Source organism: Salmo trutta, chromosome 1 (assembly GCF_901001165.1).
Source record: "Salmo trutta chromosome 1, fSalTru1.1, whole genome shotgun sequence".
NCBI lineage: Eukaryota > Metazoa > Chordata > Actinopteri > Salmoniformes > Salmonidae > Salmo > Salmo trutta.
Window position 1 is genome coordinate 24,460,474 of NC_042957.1, and position 24,632 is coordinate 24,485,105.

General features: G+C 41.3%; 1 protein-coding gene and 2 pseudogenes across 1 annotated transcript; all 3 read right to left on the bottom strand.

Moving 5' to 3' along the window:
* Positions 1-62: 62 nt before the first annotated feature.
* LOC115191840 (toll-like receptor 5) lies at positions 63-1,977 on the bottom strand (annotated as a pseudogene).
* A 3,353-nt stretch (positions 1,978-5,330) lies between these two features.
* Positions 5,331-7,054, bottom strand: LOC115191857 (toll-like receptor 5; annotated as a pseudogene).
* Positions 7,055-13,569: 6,515 nt separating this feature from the next.
* Positions 13,570-15,539, bottom strand: LOC115191864 (thrombomodulin-like). Its single transcript, XM_029749847.1, has one exon. The coding sequence runs from the start codon at positions 15,327-15,329 to the stop codon at positions 13,707-13,709; it is 1,623 nt and encodes a 540-aa protein (XP_029605707.1). The 5' UTR covers positions 15,330-15,539; the 3' UTR covers positions 13,570-13,706.
* Between the last annotated feature and the right edge of the window lie 9,093 nt (positions 15,540-24,632).

Sequence of the window (24,632 nt, forward strand, 5' to 3'; positions counted from 1 at the left end):
GAATTGCAAAAAATGTGAGCACCACTTTCAAAACTACTGCCTGAAATTATACAAAAGTTGGAGAGTCTTTAAGTTCCAACTGCTTGCATATTTACAAGTGTGATATCACCATTGTTATCTTTGGCTGTGTCCTTTTTGATCTTCCTGTTGTTAAGAATCTTGGACATAAGCTTCTCATAGAACCATTCTATGTCCTGTGTGTCCTCCAGCCGCTGTAGATACTCCCTCTTCTGGACAAAGGTCCTAATGGCTTCACATTTCATCTGTCTTAATGGGGGACTTTCCCCACGATCACCATGATGAGAAAATCTCTGAGCTCCTCCAGCATCCTGCTCGGAGCCAGGGCAAAGGCCTCAAGGCACCAGCCGTCTTTAAGGAACTCTTTAGACACGATACACACAGTCTTCCTGCTCCCCCATATGGCGTCCCTGATGTAGGACAGGTGATCTTCATCTGGGATGAAGTCTCTGGCCTCGAAGCAGCAGTGGAGGATGTTGCGCTCCGCCAACTGAAAGTCAAGCTTCTTCAACAGGGCAGTTTCTACCCCCTTGGGGTTGTTGTTGCTGAAGCATAAGTAAGCGTCCTACCGGGGCCCATCAGCAGGAGGATCCTTCTTAGGGCCCTCCAGGATCCTGGCGATCACCTTTTTGTAAACTTTGAAGAGGTATCCACGGAGACGGGCTAAAACGGTCGTTCCGACGGTGATCAGGGCTGAGCAGACGAAGTGCGAGAGCCTCAGCTCCTGAACCAGCCCCTCGTCATTCTACTCACACGATATGACTGATGTATTCAACAGGCTGATGCCATGGAGATTTGAGGGAAAATCACAGCTGAATTCATCCACACCAGGGTCTGGAAAAGGCACGTTAGTCCCGTTCAGCCAAGTCAGAAAGTCCTCCAGTGGAATCGATTCCTATACAGGTTGATCCAGCTGAGAGAATGGAAAGCCGCTGGGTCAGAAGAGGCCAGGAATTGTAAGAGAGGTGAAGTGTTTTGAGAGTCTCTGGGAAAATGTCTGGTTGGAGGTATGTGAGGAAGTTGAAGTGGAGATCCCTTCTCTTCCAGAGAGATGAGGCCTTTAAATATACCATCTGGGAGAGCCTGCAGGGAGTTCAAGCTTAAATCCAGACTAAAAAGGTTGCCAAGAGTTTCAAAAACATGCAAACACTCTCCCCGTGCCCATATCACCTGCAAGGCGATGTTCCTTAGCTCAAGCAGCTTTAAATAGTTCACAGCTGGCACTGAAATATTATTGTTAACGGTGCACCACTTTATGAAGTTGTTACCATACCAGAGAAGCTTAATGTGCATTCATTTAGCTAAAACAATGTATACATCCTCTAAATTAGTTAACCTGTTGTTTTGAATATTAAGTATGATTGTACTATCAGCAAAGCCAGCGAGGCCCTCTAAGGATGTGATCTTATTATCAGTCAAATGAAGAAGTTGGATGTTTGGGAGTTGTGGAAGGTAACCATTTGTACCTAGATCACGAATAGAGTTTTCTGTAAGATCAAGAACTTGCAGGTGTGGAAGTCCTGTAAATGCCTGATATCCCAATGCACCAATATGGTTGTAAGATAAATCTAGTTTTAAAATATTGGGTAGATTTTCAAATGTGTAAGAATAGATTTCCCCTATAAGATTGTGTGACAGGTTCAGCCATTGTAGATTTTCAAGGCCAAAAAACTCACCCCTGTCAATCTTGTTCATTTTGTTTTGGGCTATTGTTATGTCCTGTACCTCTCTCAGTGGATTGAATACTGCATATTGCAAAGTAAAAATAAAGCATTTGGACAAATCTAGAATCTTGACACCACTATTCTTGAAGCCCTCAATGTTTGCCTGTCTGGGTCTTTGACGTTGCTGAAGCAAAATGATTTTCCCATGGTGCTGTGTTCCAGAATAAGATGGGGAATTTTGGTCCCTCAAATTGCACTGAAAAACAGTTTTGCCTTGTCCACATTGAATCCATTGGACGGTAAGTCAAGTATCTCCATGGACATGTTCCGTAAGCTGTTTTAATTAGTTATCCGCATCCAGTGCAAGCGGGAGGGATTGTTAATTCCGCTACCGAACTGCCCCTAATCAAAACGAAACAAAACGGCCTAAACCCAGCTGTCAGAAAACACAGAAAATTAAACTTTTTTCAATGTGTCAATCACTCTCGAGTCATCTGGGACCCACGGGCTAAGCCCAAGGGACTACTAGGAGGGCACTTGAACATTCGTAGTGTCATTCCAAAAAGTGATCAAATTCAACATCTACTCACAGACTCCAACCTTGACTTCCTCTGCCTCTCAGAGACATGGCTCCATAAAAACTCTCCATGTGCTGCTTTGATTGTGCCTGGCTACAATGTTTTCAGGAGAGACAGGATTGAAGGAAGAGGAGGGGGTCTGATGATTTACATTAAAGAACATATCCGATGTAAACAAATTGAGTGGTCATGTGATAATGAACTAGAATGTATTGGCCTGAACGTTACACTGTCTCCCCAAATGTCCTTTACCCTTATTGGAATGTATAGACCACCTTCCACCAAAAGTGTGTTTTTTGATCAGTTTAATAACATGCTTAGGGAATGTCATTTTGGGAAGGAGGTCATCTTAATTGGAGATTTTAATATGAATTATGAAGACAATTCTTGTAGGAAAACCCTCAAACGGATCACTAATACCTTTGACCTTACACAGCTCGTTAAAGGGCCAACCAGGGTGACTTGTTGCTCTAAAACACAGATTGATTTGGTGTTCAGCAATAAACCAGAGAGAGTGACTAAATCATTCAATATGGTAACTGGGCTGTCTGATCATAATCTGACACTTATAGCCAGAAAGCTGTCTAAGAGCAGGTTTAACCTCTCTACTGTTAGAAAGACGGATCAACTAAGAATACCTAAGAGTGAATTAAACTATTTTGAAAACTCAATTAATGGAATTAACTGGAATGATCTCTTGTCCTATACAGACGTGGAAGCTGATAGTGAGGTTTTTCTATCCACAATCCAGGCTACAATAAATGGTTTCCTACAGAAAATCAAATCCAAACCTGGCCAAAAGAGCACTCTTCCTTGGCTAAATGGAGAAATTTGGAAATTGATGAAAGAACGAGATTATGCTCTAAAAACAGCCCTAAAATTCAAATTAGAGCATGACAGACGTAGGTTTACCATGTTGAGAAATAAGGTGACGAAAGAAATCAGACAGGCCAAGGCAAACTTTTTTATTAACATAATTGGTGAGGCAAAGGGAAATTCTAAATTGATCTGGGAGAATCTAAAAAAGTTAACAGGGAAAGACCATAGTAATAATGCAAAAAGACTAGAAATCATGGTGAATAACAATCTAACAAAGGATGCAGTCGAAATAGCAATAGCCTTCAATTCCTACTTTATTGACTCTGTCAAGGTACTGACACAGAACCCCTCCACTGGTTTATTGGGCTCAATGCTAGTGAATGACGCTCAACCTGTCTTCATCATAAGGGAGGTTGCTGAGTCAAAGGTGAACAAGGTGATTAGCTCACTAAAGAACTCTAAATCCAAAGATGTGTTTGGGCTGGAGTCTACCTTTCTTAAAAACTACAAAGAGTCACTCATTGGCCCCATTACTAAGGTCACCAACACATCTATTGGTCTGGGGGTGTTTCCAAGGGTATGGAAGTCAGCCATAATAACGTCCATCTTTAAATCGGGCGACCCTGCTGACGTGAGTAACTACAGGCCCATTAGTATACTACCTGTAGTGTCGAAGGTTGTTGAAACGTGTGTAGCAGAACAACTGATTTCCCACCTCAACGACAGCCCCTTCACATTACACTCCATGCAGTTTGGCTTCAGAGCGAAACACTCCACAGAAACGGCCAACTGCTTTCTTCTGGAAAATGTGAAGTCCAAGATGGACAAAGGGGGCGTTGTTGGGGCTGTGTTTCTGGACCTAAGGAAGACTTTCGATACTGTTAACCATGAGATTCTCATCACAAAATTGTCCAAGTTCAACTTTTCCCCCGATGCCTTGAGATGGATGAAATCATACCTTGAAGGCAGAACTCAGTGTGTCAGAGTGAGCAATGAGCTGTCGCCCACTCTTAGCTATGATGTGGGCGTGCCCCAAGGGTCAATACTGGGGCCCCTCCTGTTCAGCCTGTACATTAATGATCTGCCTTCTGTCTGCACTGGGTCTGAAGTTCAAATGTATGCAGATGATACAGTGATATATGTGCATGCAAAGAGCAAACAACAAGCTGCACAAGAACTCACTACTGTAATGGTCCAGGTTACAAAGTGGCTCAGTGACTCGTGTTTGCATCTCAATGTGAAAAAAACTCTTTGCATGTTCTTCACAAAGAGGGCAACAGATGCTACTGAGCCAGATGTCTATGTGTCAGGGGAGAAGCTCCCGGTGGTATCTGCTTTTAAGTACCTTGGCATTATACTTGATTCCAACCTCTCTTTTAAAAAGCATGTGAAAAAGGTAATTCAAATAACCAAATTCAACCTAGCTAATTTCCGATTTATACGAAATTGTTTGACCACAGAGGTAGCAAGACTGTACTTCAAATCGATGATACTCCCCCACTTAACATACTGCTTGACTAGTTGGGTCCAAGCTTGCTATACAACATTAAAACCTATTCAGTCTGTCTACAAACAGGCTCTCAAAGTGCTTGATAGGAAGCCCAATAGCCATCATCACTGTTACATCCTCAGAAAGCATGAGCTCCTGAGTTGGGAAAGTCTTGTGCAATACACCGACGCATGTCTTGTATTCAAGATCCTAAATGGCCTAGCTCCTCCTCCACTCAGTATTTTTGTTAAACAGAAAACCCAAACATATGGCAGCAGATCCACAAGGTCTGCCATGAGAGGTGACTGTATAGTTCCCTTAAGGAAAAGCACCTTTAGTAAATCCGCTTTCTCTGTGAGAGCGTCCCATGTCTGGAATACACTGCCATCAGACACACATAACTGCACCACATATCACACTTTCACAAAATGCATGAAGACATGGCTAAAGGTCAATCAGATTTGTGAACATAATCACTAGCTGTGTATTGCCACTTTCCATGTTGTCTGTTGTCTGTAGCTTGTGAGGTGTAGAAACACTGTTGTTTTTATGGATTTTGTCTTCTTGCTTTTTGTTCTATGTTGCTCTGTCTGTATGCTACATCTTGCTTGTCCTATGTTGCTCTGTCTGTATGCTATGTCTTGCTTGTCCTATGTTACTCTGCATGTGCTCATTGTTCAATGATTGTCTATATTGTAAATGTTTTTAATAACCTGCCCAGGGACTGCGGTTGAAAATTAGCCGGCTGGCTAAAACCGGCACTTTTACTGAAACGTTGATTAATGTGCACTGTCCCTGTAAAAATAAAATAAACTCAAACTCAAGGGATGTCTGCATATTTTCCAGTCAAGCCACGTGGAGTCATACTATTCAGTTGGATGCTGCTCAAGTCAAGGAGCTGAAAGTGTTTGACTTCAAAGCCAAGCAAATCATCCTCACATAAGCTTTTCATCCTGTTTAGGGTAACATTTAGCTCTTGGAAATCTGTCATGTTCACAAAGAACAGTGCAGGTTGAATTCCTTTCATCTGGTTACCATACAGATCTAGCGATACCAAGGAGACCAGGGGTCTGAGATAGTCACCTTGTAAACACAGATTCAGTCAGGTCACAATTATATAGAGAGAGCGTTCAGGTTAGACAGTCCCACAAACCCATTTGGTTCGATCTGTAAACCTGAGTTATGTCCTAAATAGAGCTTTGCCAAGTTTGCCAGCCTTTGAAAGGTGTTAGTTCTTATAATAAGCCCATTTCCTCGTTGCCAACTGAGGTCCAGTTCCTTTAACCCTTCAAGCCAAGAGAATGTCTCATTGATCTCACTGTAGTTTTCACTCATATACACAATGGTAATGTATGGAGGCAGCAGAGGGACCTGATGTAGAGACTGGCTGGTACAAGCTGCTATAGAGCCATATAGTGGGCATCTTGGGGTGTATTTCACCACCTGCAGATAGACTCCAAAGACAGCCAGCAGTATAAGGTTCCTCATCATCCCTCTGACACAAAGTAGAAAATAATGCAAATTATTACAAAATAATTAAAATGATTGTTATGACATTACAGGGCTACAGTCCATAAATTAATTTGTTGGCTGTATCAGTCTTAGAGTATCCACTTCAGATGAGACATCCTTGGCTATAGCGAATTCACATTTAACTGTCTCTTTGAAATATCCATAGTCCACAGTTTCTGTCCCAACCTGATAATGAAAATACTTTATTTGTGTGCTGAGTACACAGCCTTACTCTAGTCAGGTGTCACAAGGCTTACATTAGGATGTTTGTATTATACAAATGAATCACTTCTACCCCCAAGTCAGTAAACCAATGAGAGTGCCTCGGGCAATATAATTATGGCTTCGTTTGATGTGGCTGAACGATTATCATGAGACCTATTATGTGGCCAGTAAAATTGTTTTAAAAGGGCAATCTGAGATTCAAAAACTGTGACACTCTTTTGGCAAACAACTGAGGGATGGGGCTGGAGAAATGTAACCACTCTCAAATAGAGGGTACTATGAATGCAAGGACTGACCATCCATTGTAATTACAGTTTTAACCATGTTTTGAAGCTATTTATTTGGGGTTCTGATGGGGTAAGACAATTTATAAAATACAGTATGTTCTTCAAGAATCAGAAAATGGATGTAGGCCTACCAATCCCAGTTTTCCCCTTTAAATTTACCTAATGAGGCTACAATTATTTGACATTTAATAAAGTTGTCATCTAAAGAACTGTGAGGTCTTAATATGACAGCAATTGTTGCAGACTGGTGCATCAATGAGTAAAGTTGTCTTTGGGCAATGTAACCATTCAAGTAGGCTAAGGCCAATAATCTAATTTGTTGAAGTGATCTACGACACCCAAAACAAATGTTCTCTGATATCTATCAACAACTATACACGATTATGCACTTAGAGTAAACAGTAGGCTAAAGGTAATAGTTGTGGCTTACCTAAATACGCGTCGTCGAGCCTTTGAGCCTGTTTACCGGATAGGCTATTCCAGTCGCAGATACTGTAACTCGACGCACTGTTTTTCATTAACTCCTCCCCTGAAACTGACTGAAATGTTCTTATGCAACCATGTTTGAGAGTTAATTACACAATAATCTGACTGACTTTAAATTCAGTTTTTATAGTCCAGTGGTCTTACAAGTTCAAACCGTCCTCTTGAAACACAAAGGGAATTTTTTTTTCCCTCTGTGTCAACATGTTGTGCAATATTGTGTCAATTTTCCAAATAACTGCAACATTTCTGCTTTACAGACAACCAATGAGCTGACATTGCAAAGTTGTAGAAGTTCATCATGTCCAATTGAAATTCTGTAGCTTTCAATGCATTACATTGCTATTACACATTATGCTAATTAAATGTGTAGAACCAGGGGAACTTGTCTCAAAACTCCATATAGTAATATACAATCCAAAAACCTGGGCTACTTAAAGACCCACTCCCATAAATGTGGAATTGGAATACTAGAATGGCCATGGACCATTCTGATAAAGGTCAGCCATCTTGGTCAGGGAGTTGGTTAACCATGGTTTGCCAGTGCTGTGATAAGATATTGTGTAAAATAATGAATTTGAAGAATTTATCTACACAGTCTTGAAGGAGTACCCACATATGCTGAGCACTTGTTGGCTGCTTTACCTTCACTCTGCGGTCCAACTCATCCCAAACCATCTCAATTGGGTTGAGGTCGGGGGATTGTGGAGGCCAGGTCATCTGATACAGCACTCTATCACTCTCCTTTTTGGTCAAATAGGCCTTACACAGCCTGGAAATGTGTTTTGGATCATTGTCCTGTTGAAAAACAAATGATAGTCCCACTAAGCGCAAACCAGATGCGATGGCATATCGCTGCAGAATGCTGTGGTAGCCATGCTTGTTAAGTGTGCTTTGAATTCTAATTAAATCACCAACAGTGCAAACGACCATCACACCTCCTCCTCCAAGCTTCACGGTGGGAACCACAATGAGGAGACCCTCCGTTCACCTACTCTGCGTCTCACAAAACCACCGCAGTTGGAACCAAAAATCGCACATTTGGACTCATCAGACCAAAAGGACAGATTTCCACCGGTCTAATGTCCATTGCTGGTGTTTCTTGGCCCAAGCGATTCTCTTCTTATTATTGATGTCCTTTAGTAGTGGTTTCTTTACAGAAATTCGACCATGAGTTGGCAGGTAGCCTAGTGGTTAGAGTGTTGGACTAGTAACCGAAAGGTTGCAAGATCACAATCCCTGAGCAGACAAAGTAAAAATCTGTTGTTCTGCCCCTGAACAAGGCAGTTAACCCAGAGTTCCTAGGCTGTCATTGAAAATAAGAATTTGTTCTTAACTGACTTGCCTAGTTAAATAAAGGTTAAATAAATAAAAAATGAATGCCTGATTCACAGTATTAGTATACAGTATATACTGAACAGTTGATGTTGGAGATGTGTCTGTAACTTGAACTCTGTGAGGTGCAATCTGAGGTGCAGTTAATTGCTGATTTCTGAGGCTAGTAACTCTAATGAATTTATCCCCTGCAGCAGAGGTAATTCTGGGTCTTCCTTTCCTGTGGTGTCCTCATGAGAGCCAGTTTCATCATAGCGCTTGACAGTTGTGGAAAAAGTACCCAACTGCCATACTTGAGTAAAAGTAAAGATACCTTAATAGAAAATCACCCAGTAAAATACTACTTGAGTAAAAGTCTAAAAGTATTTGATTTTAAATATACTTAAGTATCAAAAGTAAAAGTAACAATCATTTAAAATTCCTTATATTAGGTAAACCTCATGGCACAATTTTCTAGTTTTTTTTATTTTACAGATTGTCAGGGGCACACTATAACACTCACACATAATTTACAAATGAAGCATTTGTGTTTAGTTAATCCGCCAGATCAGAGGCAATGCGGATGACCAGGGATGTTCTCTTGATAAGTGAGTGAATTGGACCATTTTCCTGTCCTGCTAAGCATTCAAAATGTAACGAGTCCTTTTGGGTGTTCTGGACAATGTATGGAGTGAAAAGTACATTATTTTCTTTAAAAATGTAGTGAAGTAAAAGTTGTCAAAAATATAAATAGTAAAGTACAGATACCACAAAAACTACTTAAGTAGTACTTTAAAGTATTTTGTACTAAAGTACTTTACACCATTGGCGCTTGATGGTTTTTGCGACTGCACTTGAAGAAACTTTAAAAGTTCTTGAAATGTTCCGGAATGACTGACCTTCATGTCTTAAAGTAATGATGGACTGTCGTTTCTCTTTGGTCATTTGAACTGTTCTTGCCATAACATGGACTTGGTATTTTACCAAATAGAGCTTTCTTCTGTGTACCACCCCTACCTTGTCACAACACAACTGATTGGGTCAAACGCATTAATGAGGAAAGAAATTCCACAAATGAACTTTTACCAAGGCACACCTGTTATTTGAAATGCATTCCAGGTGACTACCTCATGAAGCTGGTTGAGAGAATGCCAAGTGTGCAAAGCAGTCATCAAGGCAAAGGGCTTGGCTACTTTGAAGAATCTCAAATATACAATATTACATTTTTTATTTATTTAACCTTTATTTAACTAGGCAAGTCAGTTAAGAACAAATTCTTATTTACAATGACGGCCTACCAAAAGGCCTCCTGCGGGGACGGGGGCTGGGATTAAAAATAAAATAAAAATATAGGACAAAAAAAACAACACGACAAGAGATACCACAACACTACATAAAGAGAGACCTAAGACAACAACACAGCATTGCAGCAACACAACACGACAACAACATGGTAGCAACACAACATGGCAGCAGCACAACATGGTAGCAGCACAAAACATTGTACAAACATGATTGGGCAGAGACAACAGCACAAAGGGCAAGAAGGTAGAGACAACAATACATCACGTGAAGCAGCCACAACTGTCAGTACGTGTCCATGATTGAGTCTTTGAATGAAGACATGGAGATAAAACTGTCCAGTTCAAGGTTTTTTTGCAGCTCGTTCCAGTCGCTAGTAGTAGTTCCAGTCGCTAAAGTAGAGCGACCCAGGGATGTGTGTGCTTTGGGGACATTTAACAGAATGTGACTGGCAGAACAGATGTTATATGTGGAGGATGAGGGCTGCAGTAGGTATCGCAGATGGGGGGAGTGAGGTCTAAGAGGGTTTTATAAATAAGCATCAACCAGTGGGTCTTGCGACAGGTATACAGAGATGACCAGTTTACAGAGGAGTATAGAGTGCAGTGATGTGTCCTATAAGGAGCATTGATGGCAAATCTGTTTGCCAAATGGTAAAGAACATCTCGAGAGCACCCTTAAATGCCGATCTATAACTTACGTCTCCGTAATCTAGCATGGGTAGGATCGTCATCTGAATCAGGGTTAATTTGGAGAAGGACGGTGTACCATCTAGCCATACTACCAAGTACTTGTATGAGGTGACTACCTCAAGCTCTAAACCCTCAGAGGTAGTAATCACACTGGTGGGGAGAGGGCCATTCTTCTTACCAAACCTTTGTTTTGGAGGTGTTCAGAACAAGGTTAAGGGCAGAGAACGCTTGTTGGACACTAAGATAGCTTTGTCGTAAAGCGTTTAACACAACATCCGGGGAGGGGCCAGCTGAGTATAAGACTATCATCTGCATATACATGGATGAGAGAGATTCCTACTGCCTGAGCTATGTTGTTGATGTAAAGTGAGAAGAGCGTGAGGCCTACAATCGAGCCTTGGGGTAATCCCGTGGGGACAGGCCATGGCTGAGACAGCAGATGTTCTTATTTTATACACTGCACTCTTTGAGAGAGGTAGTTAGCAAACCAGGCCAAAGACCCCTCAGAGACACCAATACTCCTTAGCCAGCACACAAGAACTGAATGGTCTACCGTATCAAAATCTTTGGCCAATTCAATAAAAATAGCAGCACAACATTGCTGAGAATCAAGGGCAATAGTGACATCATTTAGGACCTTTAAGTTTGCAGTGACACATCCATAACCTGAGCGGAAACCAGATTGCATACCAGAGAGAATGTTATAGACATCAAGAAAGCCAGTCAGTTGATCATTGACAAGTTTTTCCAACCCTTTTGATAAACAGGCCAAATAGAAATTGGCCTATAACAGTTAGGATCAGCTTGATCTCCCCCTTTAAATAAAGGACGCACCATGGCTGCCTTCCAACCAATGGGAACCTCCCCAGACAGGATAGACAGGTTAAAAAGGTCAGAGATATGCTTGGCGATGATAGGGGCAGCAACCTTAAAGAAGAAAGGGTCAAACTATCTGACCCGGGTGTTTTTTGGGGGTCAAGTTTAAGGGGCTTCTTTTGCACCTCGGACTCAGTGACCACCTGCAGGGAGAAACTTTGTAGCGGGGCAGGGGAAAAAGAGGGAGGAGCATTGAGGCTAGTCGTGTTAGAAGTGGTGGGAGATGAGGAAATGTTGGGATGGTAAGGAGGCATGGCTGAGTCAAATAGGAATCCTGACTTAATGAAGTGGTGATTAAAGAGCTCAGCCATGTGCTCCTTGTCAGTAACCATATCATCAACATTAAGGGACATGGGCAGCTGTGAGGAGGAGGGTTTATTCTTATTTTCCAGAACTTCTTGGGGTTAGACCCACATAGAGATAACTGCTCCTTAAGTAAAAATACTTTAAAGTACTACTTAAGTAGTTTTTTAGTGTATATGCACATTACTTTACTATTTATATTTTTGGCAACTTTTACTTCACTACATTCCTAAAGAAAATAATGTACCTTTTACTCCATACATTTTCCCTGACACCCAAAAGTACTCGTTACATTTTGACAGGAAAATAGTTCAAGAGAACATCCCTGGTCATCCCTACTGCCTCTGATCTAGCGGACTCACTAAACACAAATGTTTTGTTTGTAAATTGTCTGAGTGTTGGAGCATGCCCTGGCTATCCGTCAAATAAAAAAGAAACAAGAAAATTGTGTCGTCTGGTTTGCTTAATATAAGGAAATTGAAATAATTTATACCTTACCTTTTGATACTTAAGTATATTTTAGCAATTATGTTTACTTTTGATACTTAAGTTTATTTAAAACCAAATACTTTTTGACTTTTACTCAAGTAGTATTTTACTGGGTGACTTTCACTTTTACTTGAGTCATTTTCTATTAAGGTATCTTTAGTTTTACTCAAGTATGAACATTTAGTACTTTTTCCACCACCGGTAAATGGACATTTAAGCAAAAAAGTAAATTTTCTGTGCACCATGTCATCACGCACTGGTTTTTATCCTCACCAAGTCTATTTCAAATCAAATTTATTTATAAAGCCCTTCTTACATCAGCTGATATCTTAAAGTGCTGTACAGAAACCCAGCCTAAAACCCCAAACAGCAAGCAATGCAGGTGGAAAAATACCACTGGTGGGAAAATGCTGATATTTTTCCTTATGCAGATTCTAGAATATTCACACGAAAAATCGGTTGCCAATTGGATGGAAACCAAGCTATAGTCAATGAAAAAGGGCTGACTATTAAGAGATAAGGATAAATAAGCGTCATCAAAAAGCAGCCTCTTTCATAGTCCACAAGGGGTCACACTTCACAAAGGATTGGGTATTGTGTAAGAATGTAAAAGACGCACAAATAATGACAATTTAATATACACTACCGTTCAAAAGTTTGGGATCACTTAGAAATGTCCTTGTTTTTGAAAGAAAAACACATGTTTTCCTTTAAAATAACATAAAATTGATCAGAAATACAGTGTAAACATTGTTAATGTTGTAAATGACTATTTACAGCTTCATTAAAGACTGGTGTTTTTCTGGTGCTATTTAATGAAGCTGCCAGTTGAGGACCTGTGATGCGTCTGTTTGTCAAACTAGACACTAATGTACTTGTCCTCTTGCTCAGTTGTGCACCAGGGCCTCCCACTCCTCTTTCTATTCTGGTTAGAGCAAGTTTGCGCTGTTCTGTGAAGGGAGTAGTACACAGCTGGCCATTTTGTTTCTGGCCATTTTGAGCCTGTAATCGAACCCACAAATGCTGAAGCTCCAGATACTCAACTAGTCTAAAGAAGGACAGTTTTATTGCTTCTTTAATCAGAACAACAGTTTTCAGCTGTGCTAACATAATTGCAAAAAGGGTTTTCTAATGCTCAATTAGCCTTTTAAAATGATAAACTTGGATTAGCTAACACAACATGCCATTAGAACACAGGAGTGATGGTTGCTGATAATGGGCCTCTGTACATCTATGTAGATATTCCATAAAAAATCTGCCGTTTCCAGCTACAATAGTCATTTACAACATTAACAATGTCTACACTGTATTTCTGATCAATTTTATGTTATTTTAATGGACAAAAGATGTGCCTTTCTTTCAAAAAGAAGGACATTTCTAAGTGACCCCAAACTTTTGAACGGTAGTGTATATATAAAATAACAAATTATAAATTTGCAAGTCATAGGCCTACTTTGTTATTGGCTTTGGTCACTTAGACAGGTCTGAATTTTCAGTAATGAGATGCTTATGGAGCCATTACATTTATGATAGGTTTACTACAACTGTATGAAATAAAAATATAAAACATTCAAACATCTGATTCTCCTTTGTAGACGTGTAAAAAAGTCATGACAATGAAAATGACAAAGTTATCCAACAAAATATTGATTGTCCTATATCAACTGTCTGTCAAATGATAATGTTTTGTACTTATCCATTGTGACTTGTTGCAAATCGTGATTACCAAAATCTTGGCTTTCGAAAGCAATGTCTAAATTACCTCGGCGTTTTAGTATCAGGTGAATAAGTACAACCATCACAAAAATAACAATGACAATGCATACTATAATTCCAAGAAGACCCCCAGCCTTTACAGTGGAAGGGCGCTCAGTTGGATGCTTGACAAATGGTGTAAATGGTATGGTAAAACCTGAACCATTTGATGCCTCTCTCTCAACACAATCATTTAAACCAACCAAGTCGAATCCCTCATCACAAGAACACAAGTAACCTCCATACGTATTTGTACAATTATGATGGCACTCACCCATCTCACATTCATCTATGTCAACACAAATTGACTTCCCATTTTTGTCATCGAGTAAGTAACCATTTGGACAGTTGCAATGATGTGGTGTACTTGGGTCACATTCTGCGATACACTCTGCAAAACAAACTAATTGGCACCGGTTGGTGTCTTCTGTCATTCTTTTGAATCCAACCCAACAGGAGCAATTGTAACTGCCTATTGTGTTTGTGCATTCGTGTTCACATGGACCCATGGAGCATTCATCTTCATCAACGCATTTGTCATTTTCAAACACATATCCCTTATGGCATTCGCATTTAAATCCACCAACAGTATTCACACACTTAATGTTATGTCCCGGGCACTGTCTATTATCGATACAATCATCAATGTCTTTGCACTCCTTCCCATCTTCTGCCAGTGCATACCCATGGTGACACATGCAAGTGTAGCTGTCATCTTTTTTTTGGCAGAGATGTGCGCATCCTGAGTCAAGGCAGGGGTCATTTTGCGCATCTTCACATGTGACGTTATTGTCCTGGAGAGTTTTTCCAGGTGGGCAGGTGCATACAGGTTTAGTATTAACTGAGGAACAGTCATGCTCACAGCCACCTTTGAATACCTCGCAACTCCACGGTGCTTGTAGCCACTGTTCAGATAGACAGATATACTTCGACCCGATGGATTTGATCGTTGCAGTGGTTCCGCGGGGTAATGTCAGTAGGTTCTCTCCCTTGAATCCCAACGGGGTCTCATACAGAACTGAATCGTCCCCTTTTACAATTACATTTGGGCAGGGACTAACAAGTTTATACTCACAAATAAATCCATCTATTTTATTATCGCATGGTTGTTCCTTCCACACAAAGTCGTATTTTGATACCGAAATACATTTTGAAGAACAGACATCATCAAAGCGCCCCCAGTTCTGGAATGTGGTTTCATTACCTCCAGTTATCCACCTGTACCCTCGTAAAAACGATGCTTGGTCGGGGCATTGCCCGCTTGGCAATTGTAAACCAATCCAATAATCTCCTGTATGAATACCAAGTAATATTAATAGGATGCTATGTGATATCAAAGATCGAACTGTCATTAAATATCCATCATTATTTTCCTCACAACGTTTTTGAGCTGTTCCAAAGTTAGCTTGGTCCTGGAAAACGGCAAAGCACTGCTTCCCGATGCAGTATCCGACACGGGGGGCTTCCCCGTTCACTCTCAACAGGAACGTCAGGGCAACGAGTATTGCTACTGTATCCGTCATTTTTTTTAAACAATCTCCTACGCCTCAAACTAAATATAACAATTTCGCATATAATTTAGATGTAGGCTACTCGTATATTAGGCATGGTTTGAGTAGCAGAATGAACGTTAAGACTGCCGATAACTCCCATTTATATAAGCCTCCCTCCATGTTTTCGATTGATCAAGGAAGGAAGTTCCTTTCTGGATGGCGTAGTTGCTGACCAAGAACAAACAAGTACTCTCTGAACCTGACTATCATGCCAAACATCCAGCCACTGGGTAACAGCTGGGTGAATCAACATTGTTTCCATCCAATTTCAACCCAAAATATCAATGTGTTGAGGTTGAATCAATGTGGAAAACTAATTAGATTTGCAAAAAGTAATATTTTCACCCAACCATTAACTAAATCTAACATGGCGATTTTTTTTTTACGTTGAATTGACGTTAGTTGACAACTCAGCCAAATGTAAATCAAACCTAGACATTGAACTGACACGTGCACACACCGCACACACACACAAAATGTATATTTGTAGTAAGCTATAGTCAAATTATGCACATATGGCAAAACTAGCATTTAAATAAGAAACACATTGAAAACACATCAATGAAATTAAAAACGTAGATAACATCTTTATGCAGCCTAATTTGCTTAGTTCTCTCCTTGTGTTTATGTGGTTCTCTCATGAGAATACCTATTGGGCAGCCAAATGGCACATTCTGAGCTATTACAAATAGACATGGGGACAATGACATGCATACAATGACATTCTAGGTGATTCTGTGCTTCCAACTTTGTGACAACAGTTTGGGGGAAGGCCCTTTCCTGTTTTAGCATGACAATGCCCAAGTGCACAAAGCGAGGTCCATACAGAAATGATTTGTTGAGGTGTGGAAGAACTTGACTGTCTGCGCAGAGCCCTGACCTCATCTCCATCAAACACCTTTGTGATGAATTGGAACACCAACTGCGAACCAGGACTAATCGCCCAACATCAATGCCCGAACTCACTAACATGCTGACCACACTGCCTGCGTTACGTGCGTGAGCAATGCAAAATAAATGTACACATACATGTTATTCAATAATTTAATCCAAACTGCTCGCGCGTGTCAACGAGTGTTTGCGTAGACAGGTGCTAAAATAGAACGTGGTTCTATTTTTGATGCTTAACGCGTTGCAAGTCCCGCCTCTCCCATCTCCTCATTGGTTTTTAGGAGCATATACCCACATGGGTGATTGCAAGATGAACTGAGATCCACAGTCCAGTCCAGTTGGTGGTGGTAATGCACCTTAAAAATGTTTGCCAACCACCAAGTCCGAAGAAGAAGAAGAAAAAGACAACAACTGAAGGAGGAGATATTACTAGAAACTAACTAAGTTCCCCCTTTTATTTGTGGATTAATTGTCAGAGTAGAGAACACACGATTTTGTGTGACTCAAAATGGGCCAAAATTCTACAAAGATCCAGGAAAAAAAAAGGACAATTTCAAGTAAAATAACAACCCAATGTTTACATCCCAGGACAAATGAGCTAGCAACAGCAAGCTAGCTAGTTAAATGGCCATGAATGTTTCATGTGTTTCGACCTGTCCCCAAATGAATATAGTTGGTTGAAAGTTAGTTTTGATATTTCAACCTGTGTGTCCTGATTGCATCAGGACAAAATCAACACGTGTGCGATTGTGCACATGGACGCACGTGCCTGGTCAGCATGTTATGCTCTTGTGGCTGAATGGAAGCAAGTCCCTGCAGCAATGTTCCAATATCTAGTGGAAAGCCTTCCCAGAAGAATGGAGGCTGTTATAGCAGCAAATGGTGGAGCAACTCATGATTTTGGAATAAAACATTCGATGAGCAGGTGTCCACATACGTTTGGTCATGTAGTGATTCTGGGTCTCTCTGTTTATCTGGGAGGAGTAGGAACATAATCACTCGCGGGAGGGACCTTTCCCAGGGGGAAAGTGTGAGTCATGAGTTACACATTGTGCTACAGGACGTGGAAGGTGGGCTCACTTCCTCGAAGGCCACCCCACAATTCACGGTAGCAGTTGATAGAAATGGCATGGTATTTCAGCGTCTCCGTATTTCCTTTGATAAAAATGGATGAAGTGAGAGAAATGGAGAATGGGGTGGAAGTGAGGTGGCTTTGGCATTCGGGGAAGCAATCTTTTGTTCATGCAATGGAAACAAAATCTGTCTAACCCGCTCATTTGATTAGGCCTACTGTGGTCTTCATGACGAAAAGGTCGTCACGATGAAGACCATTACGGACATTGTATGATAAGTAGTGGCATTTGTGAATTATTGATGGCTTCTTGATATACCTGGGGAAAAAATGTTCCTTATTTTGCATATCTATTTGATAAAACTTACTAGTGAAAACTTCAAGATGTGTCTGCAGCAGAATGTTTATTTTGGGAAAATCAAAGATATCCAGAACGGAAGAAACAGTGCCTGTTCTTTCCAACACTTACTTGGCTTGTGTTTGCATAGCCACATTCTGACGCAGCCAGTTCCGACATTGCTGGTGCCACCAATAACATATCTGAAGCATATCATTGAGTAAACAGTACCTCAAAAGGGACCAGTTCTTTGTAGCCACAGGGTACAGCAGTCTTTTATCTGTGATGGAGGAAATGGGAGGTCTTCCCCTGCAGGGTGTAGCTGGGCATGAGGAGAAAGGGAGGAGGTCTGTACCGATAACCTTCTCTGTGCAACACACCCTCTCAGGAGTGATTTCTCTCTGAATAAGCATTGACAGAAGAGGCCATAGCATGGGTGAGATGAGATGGCTACTCCCAACCAACTCTACATTGATGATAACCTTTATGGAAATGGTCGAAATGACCTTGAAAAAGATTCCCTCATGTTGTTGTCAATGAAAAACTGTGTGGAGGATGAAAGAAGACATTTATATATTTATTAAAGAATATATAGACATGCCATATTGAAAACTTGAAACTTTACAATTTTGTCTTAACAACAGCATTGCATTTTAGGAGCATCAATTTGCAATCTGCTCATAACTTGCAGTTATGTAATTTGACACAAATTTTCCACAGAAATGTACCATGTGTAATGAACACATGAAAAGTCTTACTCACTCACGTTTATGTTGGGATTGTCCAACCCAGCAACCACGTAATATGATTCTAGCGAAATTCTTCTCAAAATTATTTGGCATGCCTCATGCTATTGCTAGTGGACCTAACCCAGCCAGTCATATTTTAGTATTCTGTCTGCCACAGCCTAAGCTTACTTTGCTTTGCTTTGTTGACCCTCTCTGACCCTCGTGACCCTCTGCCTCAAGGAACTCACTGTGAGGATATTGTTTTTCGCTGCCTGAGAGGCACAGATAATAATCGTAGTGTAAATCATGTCCTGTGTTAGAACGGGAGGAAAGGTAGATCCACCGGCAGGAAATGGCCTCACAGGACTCTTAGATCATATCACTCCTTCACAGCTCACTTAAGTTTAAACAAGAAAAATACCATGCATCTTCATCAAAACCCCTGCCCCCCCCTAGCAACTGTCCCAAAACTGTCCCACCGGTCAATAGCAAAATACACTGAGGTAGGTGTAACGTGAAAATATTAGCAAATATTTTATCTATTATATGGTGTAATAGTTAATCTTGACAATGGTGTTTTGAAAGCAATATTTATGGTCATGACAAGTTTGCAAGTTTATATTGTAGTAATACTGTATGAGTAGCCGAAGTTTAGCAAAAAGTCTAGTAAGTGTGAAAACCTTGTTAGCAACAGAGCTTGCTCAGCATGAAGATAAGTTAATCAGAGATGATGAAGTGATTTAAAAAGAAACCAGGACTGACTGCATGAGTGTCAAACGTGAGCTTAAGCCTGGAGCAGGGGTATTATAATTTTACCCTATGGTCCGGAGCCTTCTGGTTTTCTGTTCTACCTGATAATTAATTGCACACTCGTGTCCCAGGTCTAAATCAGTCCCTGATTAGAGGGGAACAGTTAAAAAATGCAGTGGAACTGGCTTTGAGGTCAAGAGCTGAGTTGGAAGGGCTTAGAGATTAGTCTTCAGGTCTCAGGCAATGTTAATCATCAAGTGAGTGAACTTCACCTAACTTAAACCCATGGAGGCTTTCATAAAAATGTTTATTAGTTCAAAATACACAACCTAGACTCAAACAAAAGTGAGTTTTGAAAGATTGTGGTTAATGGACAACAAATTCCATCTCTTGGGTAGGCTGAGTTCAAATTTCATCCCTGGGGGTTTGAGTCTCAGAATCCGGTCATTATTTATCTTTTCCTAGATCTCAGAGTGAGACTGTTGAATGGAAGGAGATGGACGGGGACAGAGTGGATGTTCATTTAGAACATACCCTGTGGTGGAATGTGTTTTCAGAGACAGCCAGCCCTGAGATTGTAAAATAGGGCTTCTCCAATAGGAAAATCACACAGACCCTCTAGTTCTTGCCAGATTTCGTTTACTACTGAGAAAATAACTGAGAGGTTCGGTGTACAACAGGATGGTTTTTTGACCTATGTATAAACACATTGGAATGTGTTTCCAGCAATTGTTTAGTGTCACTCAGTACATGCAAAGAGAAGGGATCTTTAAATCAGGCTGATAGAACTCCAGGGACAGGAAAACAAACCCTGACATGTCGTAGCCTTTGCTTTCATCCTACCTACACAGACTACTGGTAGTTGCAGGCAACCCCATGTAGTAACTTTGAGAGTGGAGTCAGTAGACAAGTAGATAGAGGTGTAGGATCTTAATTTTATCACTCTTTTGTTGCTCAGAATCTTCCTGCACAACAGAAAATGCTAACTTGTTGTGTATTTGAGTTTTTATAAAACTTCTAAAGTTTGTAATTTTCACTTGATTTGCCCTAACGAAAAATGTATCAATCCCAACAAAAATGTCCATTATTTATAATCCACATAATAATTCACATTATTTTTCTGTTGTAGCAAGCTGGCTCAAATTAAGATCTTACATCTGTTAAACTGAGTTCTGAATAATTTAGTTTGTGGTCTCGTAGTTAAAGCGCCAATCTGCAGTTCAAACAATGTAACCACTCCAATTCATAGACAGAGCTATGGATGCAGGGACTGGCCATCCATGGTATGACAATTATAGTTTTAACCATGTTTTGAGGCTGTACAGGGTTTGTTTGTTTACATGCACACACACATAAAACACAGGCAGGCAGGCAGGCAGGCAGACTGACACAACACAAACACACATTACACACCACACATTCACACTCACACAGACACACTTTTACACTCATCATTTGCTGCTGCTGCTCTATTCTTTATTTTACTCTTATTATTATCTATCCTGATGCCGTCACTTTACTCTGCCTTCATGTACATATCTACCTCAAATACCTCGGAGCTCTGCACATTGACCTGGTACTGGTACTCCCAGTATGTAGCTCCACATTGACCTGGTACTGGTACTCCCTGTATGTAGCTCCACATTGATCTGGTACTGGTACTCCCTGTATGTAGCTCCACATTGACCTGGTACTGGTACTCCCTGTATGTAGCTCCACATTGATCTGGTACTGGTACTCCCTGTATGTAGCTCCACATTGACCTGGTACTGGTACTCCCTGTATGTAGCTCCACATTGACCTGGTACTTGTACTCCCAGTATGTAGCTCCACATTGACCTGGTACTGGTACTCCCTGTATGTAGCTCCACATTGACCTGGTACTTGTACTCCCTGTATGTAGCTCCACATTGATCTGGTACTGGTACTCCCTGTATGTAGCTCCACATTGACCTGGTACTTGTACTCCCTATATGTAGCTCCAGATTGATCTGGTACTGGTACTCCCTGTATGTAGCTCCACATTGACCTGGTACTGGTACTCCCTGTATGTAGCTCCACATTGATCTGGTACTGGTACTCCCTGTATGTAGCTCCACATTGACCTGGTACTGGTACTCCCTGTATGTAGCTCCATTCTTGTGTATTTTATTCCTCGTGTTAATATTTTATTTTTAAACTCTGCATTGTTGGGAAGAGCTGGTAAGCAAGAATTTCATGGTAAAGTCTACACCAGTTGTATTCGGCGCATGTGACAAATAAAATGTGATTTCATTTGGTTTGCGCCTAGTTCAACTGTCGTACCCCATCAGAACCCAACATATATGCTTGGGTTTACTCCAATGTTTGTTACAAACATTGGAGTAAAACAAGCATATATGTTGGGTTCTGATGGGGTACGACAGTTGAACTAGGTGCATGAGGCATTTATAAATTAGATACTTCAAGAATCAAGGGGTATAAATAATTTATTTAAAAGTTAAAAAATGATGTACCGATCCCAATTTTTCCCTGGTATGTTTACTAGCCTCTTCAAAGGACTTTAACTTGCAACCTTAAATCAATGCTTACTAGATCCAAGCAGTGTCACACCATGTTCAGGTTTCTCTTGCATTAGACATGACTAAAACCCTGAGATTTTCCTGACCACATAAACTGAACAGGAATAGCCTATAACTAGGGCCCTAACAATGTTTTTCCTGGGCAGGCAATTCTTTCCCCATTGACATTCATTTCCCTGGACATTACACAGTCATCATTAATGAGAATATTTCTCCTCAGCCTTCCTTGCTGCACACCGTTCCCATCCGCCCTGAGCTCTGCGCATGAGGGACAGGAATACACCTACTGTAAAAAAATATTCCTTCCTCAGGGCTGGCCAGTCTGGCATGGTGACAGGAATATTATGAACTTGAGGCAACCCCTGTTACAATAACAAACACACTGTGTATACAAAAGTATGTTGACACCCCTTCAAATTGGTGGATTTGGCTATTTCAGCCACACCCGTTGCTGACAGGTGTATAAAATTTGAGCACGCAGCCATGCAATCTCCATAGACATACATTGTCAGTAGAATGGCCTTAGTGAAGAGCTCAATGACTTTCAAAGTGGTACCGCCATAGGATGCCACCTGTCCAACAAGTCAGTTCGTCAAAGTTCTGCCCTGCTAGAGCTGCCCCAGTCAACTGTAAGTGCTGTTATTGTGAAGTGGAAACATCTAGGAGCAATAACTGCTCAGCCGCGAAGTGGTAGGCCACACAAACTCACAGAATGGGACCGCTGAGTGCTGAAGTGCGTAGCACATAAAAATCATCTGTCTTCAGTTGCAACACTCTGAGTTCCAAACTGCCTCTGGAAGCAACATCTGCATAAGAACTGTTCGTCGGGAGTTTCATGAAACGTGTTTCCATGGGAGAGCCACCACACACAAGCCTAAGATCACCATGCGCATGCCAAGCGTCGGCTGGAATGATGGTAAGCTTTCCGCCATTGGACTCTGGAGCAGTGGTAATGCTTTCTCTGGAGTGATGAATCACGCTTAACCATCACACAGTCCGATGGATGAATCTGAGTTTGGCGGATGCCAGTGCCAACTAAAGTTTGGTGGAGGAGGAATAATGGTCTGGGGCTGGCCCCTTAGTTCCAGTGAAGGGAAATCTTAATGCTACAGCATACAATGACATTCTAGATGATTCGGTGTGAAAGAACTTGACTGGCCTGCACAGAGCCCTGACCTCAACCCCATCGAACACCTTTGGGATGAATTGGAATGCCAACTGCGAGCCAGACCTAATCGCCCAACATCAGTGCCTGACCTCATTACTGTTCTTGTGGCTGAATGGAAGAAAGTCCCTGCAGCAATGTTCCAACATCTAGTGTAAAGCCTTCCCAGAAGAGCGGAGGCTGTTATAGCATCACATGGGGGACCAACTCCATATTAATGCCCTTGATTTTGGAATGAGATGTTCGACGAACGGGTGTCCACATACTTTTCGCCATGTAGTGTATGACTGGACATCAGCTGGACCCTGCACAACACTTCAACTTTCAAGTAGGAGATGACTGGCACTCATAGTCCAAACAACACATCATTTCAGATGCTAGAAAGTCACCATGCACAAACACCAGCACTCAATGGTTTTCGACAACTAAGAATAACATTCTTATGATATGGCTGGGAAGGGTCAAAAGGCTGTACCAGATCCTGTATGTTTGTCACAAGACTATTTGATTGAAGAAGTGAAACGTTCTATTCCAATTATTTGGACATGTTTGCATAAATATGACCTGTCATTCCGTAACACTTGACCCCTCTCCGTGTACACCTGGGAAGATTTTGCCCTGAACAGGGAGGCCTAGTTAACCGCTATGTAACCCACATTCCAATTTTTAGCAAATTTATTCAAAAGAAACAACTGAAATCACATTTATATAAGTATTCAGACTTTACTCAGTACTTTGTTGAAGCACCTTTGACAGCGATTACAGCCTCAAGTCTTCTTGGGTATGACGCTACAAGTTTGGCAGACCTGTATTTACTCACATCGGCTGCGGAGAGCGTGATCACACAGTTGTCCAGAACAGCTGATGCGCTCATGCATGTTTCAGTGCCTTGAATAGAAGTAATAGAAGTAATTTAGCTCGTCTGGTAGGCTCGTGTCACTGGTCAGCTCTCGGCTGTGCTTGCCTTTTTGTAGTCTGTACTAGTTTGCAAGCCAATCCACATCAACAAGCGTCGGAGCCGGTGTAGTACAATTCAATCTTAGTTCTGCATTGATGCTTTGCCTGTTTGATGGTTTGTCAGAGGGCATAGCGGAATTTGTTATAAGCTTCCAGGTTAGAGTCCCGCTCCTTGAAAGCGGCAGCTCTACCCTTTAGCTCAGTGCGGATGTTGCCTGTAATCCATGGCTTCTGGTTGGGGTATGTACGTACAGTCACTGTGGAGACGGCGTCATCAAAGCACTTGTTGATGAAGCCAGTGACTGATGTGGTGTACTCCTCAATGCCATCAGAAGAATCCCGGAACATATTCCAGTCTGTGCTAGCAAAACAGTCCTGTAGCTTAGCATCTGCTTCATCTGACCACTTTTTTATTGATCTAGCTACTTGTGCTTCCTGCTTTCCTTTTTGCTTGTAAGCGGGAATCAGGAGGATAGAATTATGGTCAGATTTGCCAAATGGAGGGCGAGGGAGTTTTGTACGCATCTGTGTGTATGGAGTAAAGGTGGTCTAGAGTTTTTTTCCCCCTTCTGGTTGCACATTTAACATGCTGGTAGATATTTGGTAAAACAGATTTAAGTTTCCCTGCATTAAAGTCCTCGTTATCTAGGAACGACGCCTCTGGATGAACGTTTTCCTATTTGCTTATGGCGGTATACAGCTCATTGAGTGCGGTCTTCGTGCCAGCTTCGGTCTGTGTTGGTATGTACACGGCTACGAAAAATAGAGATGAAAACTCTCTTGGTAGATAAGCTGGTATACAGCTTATCATG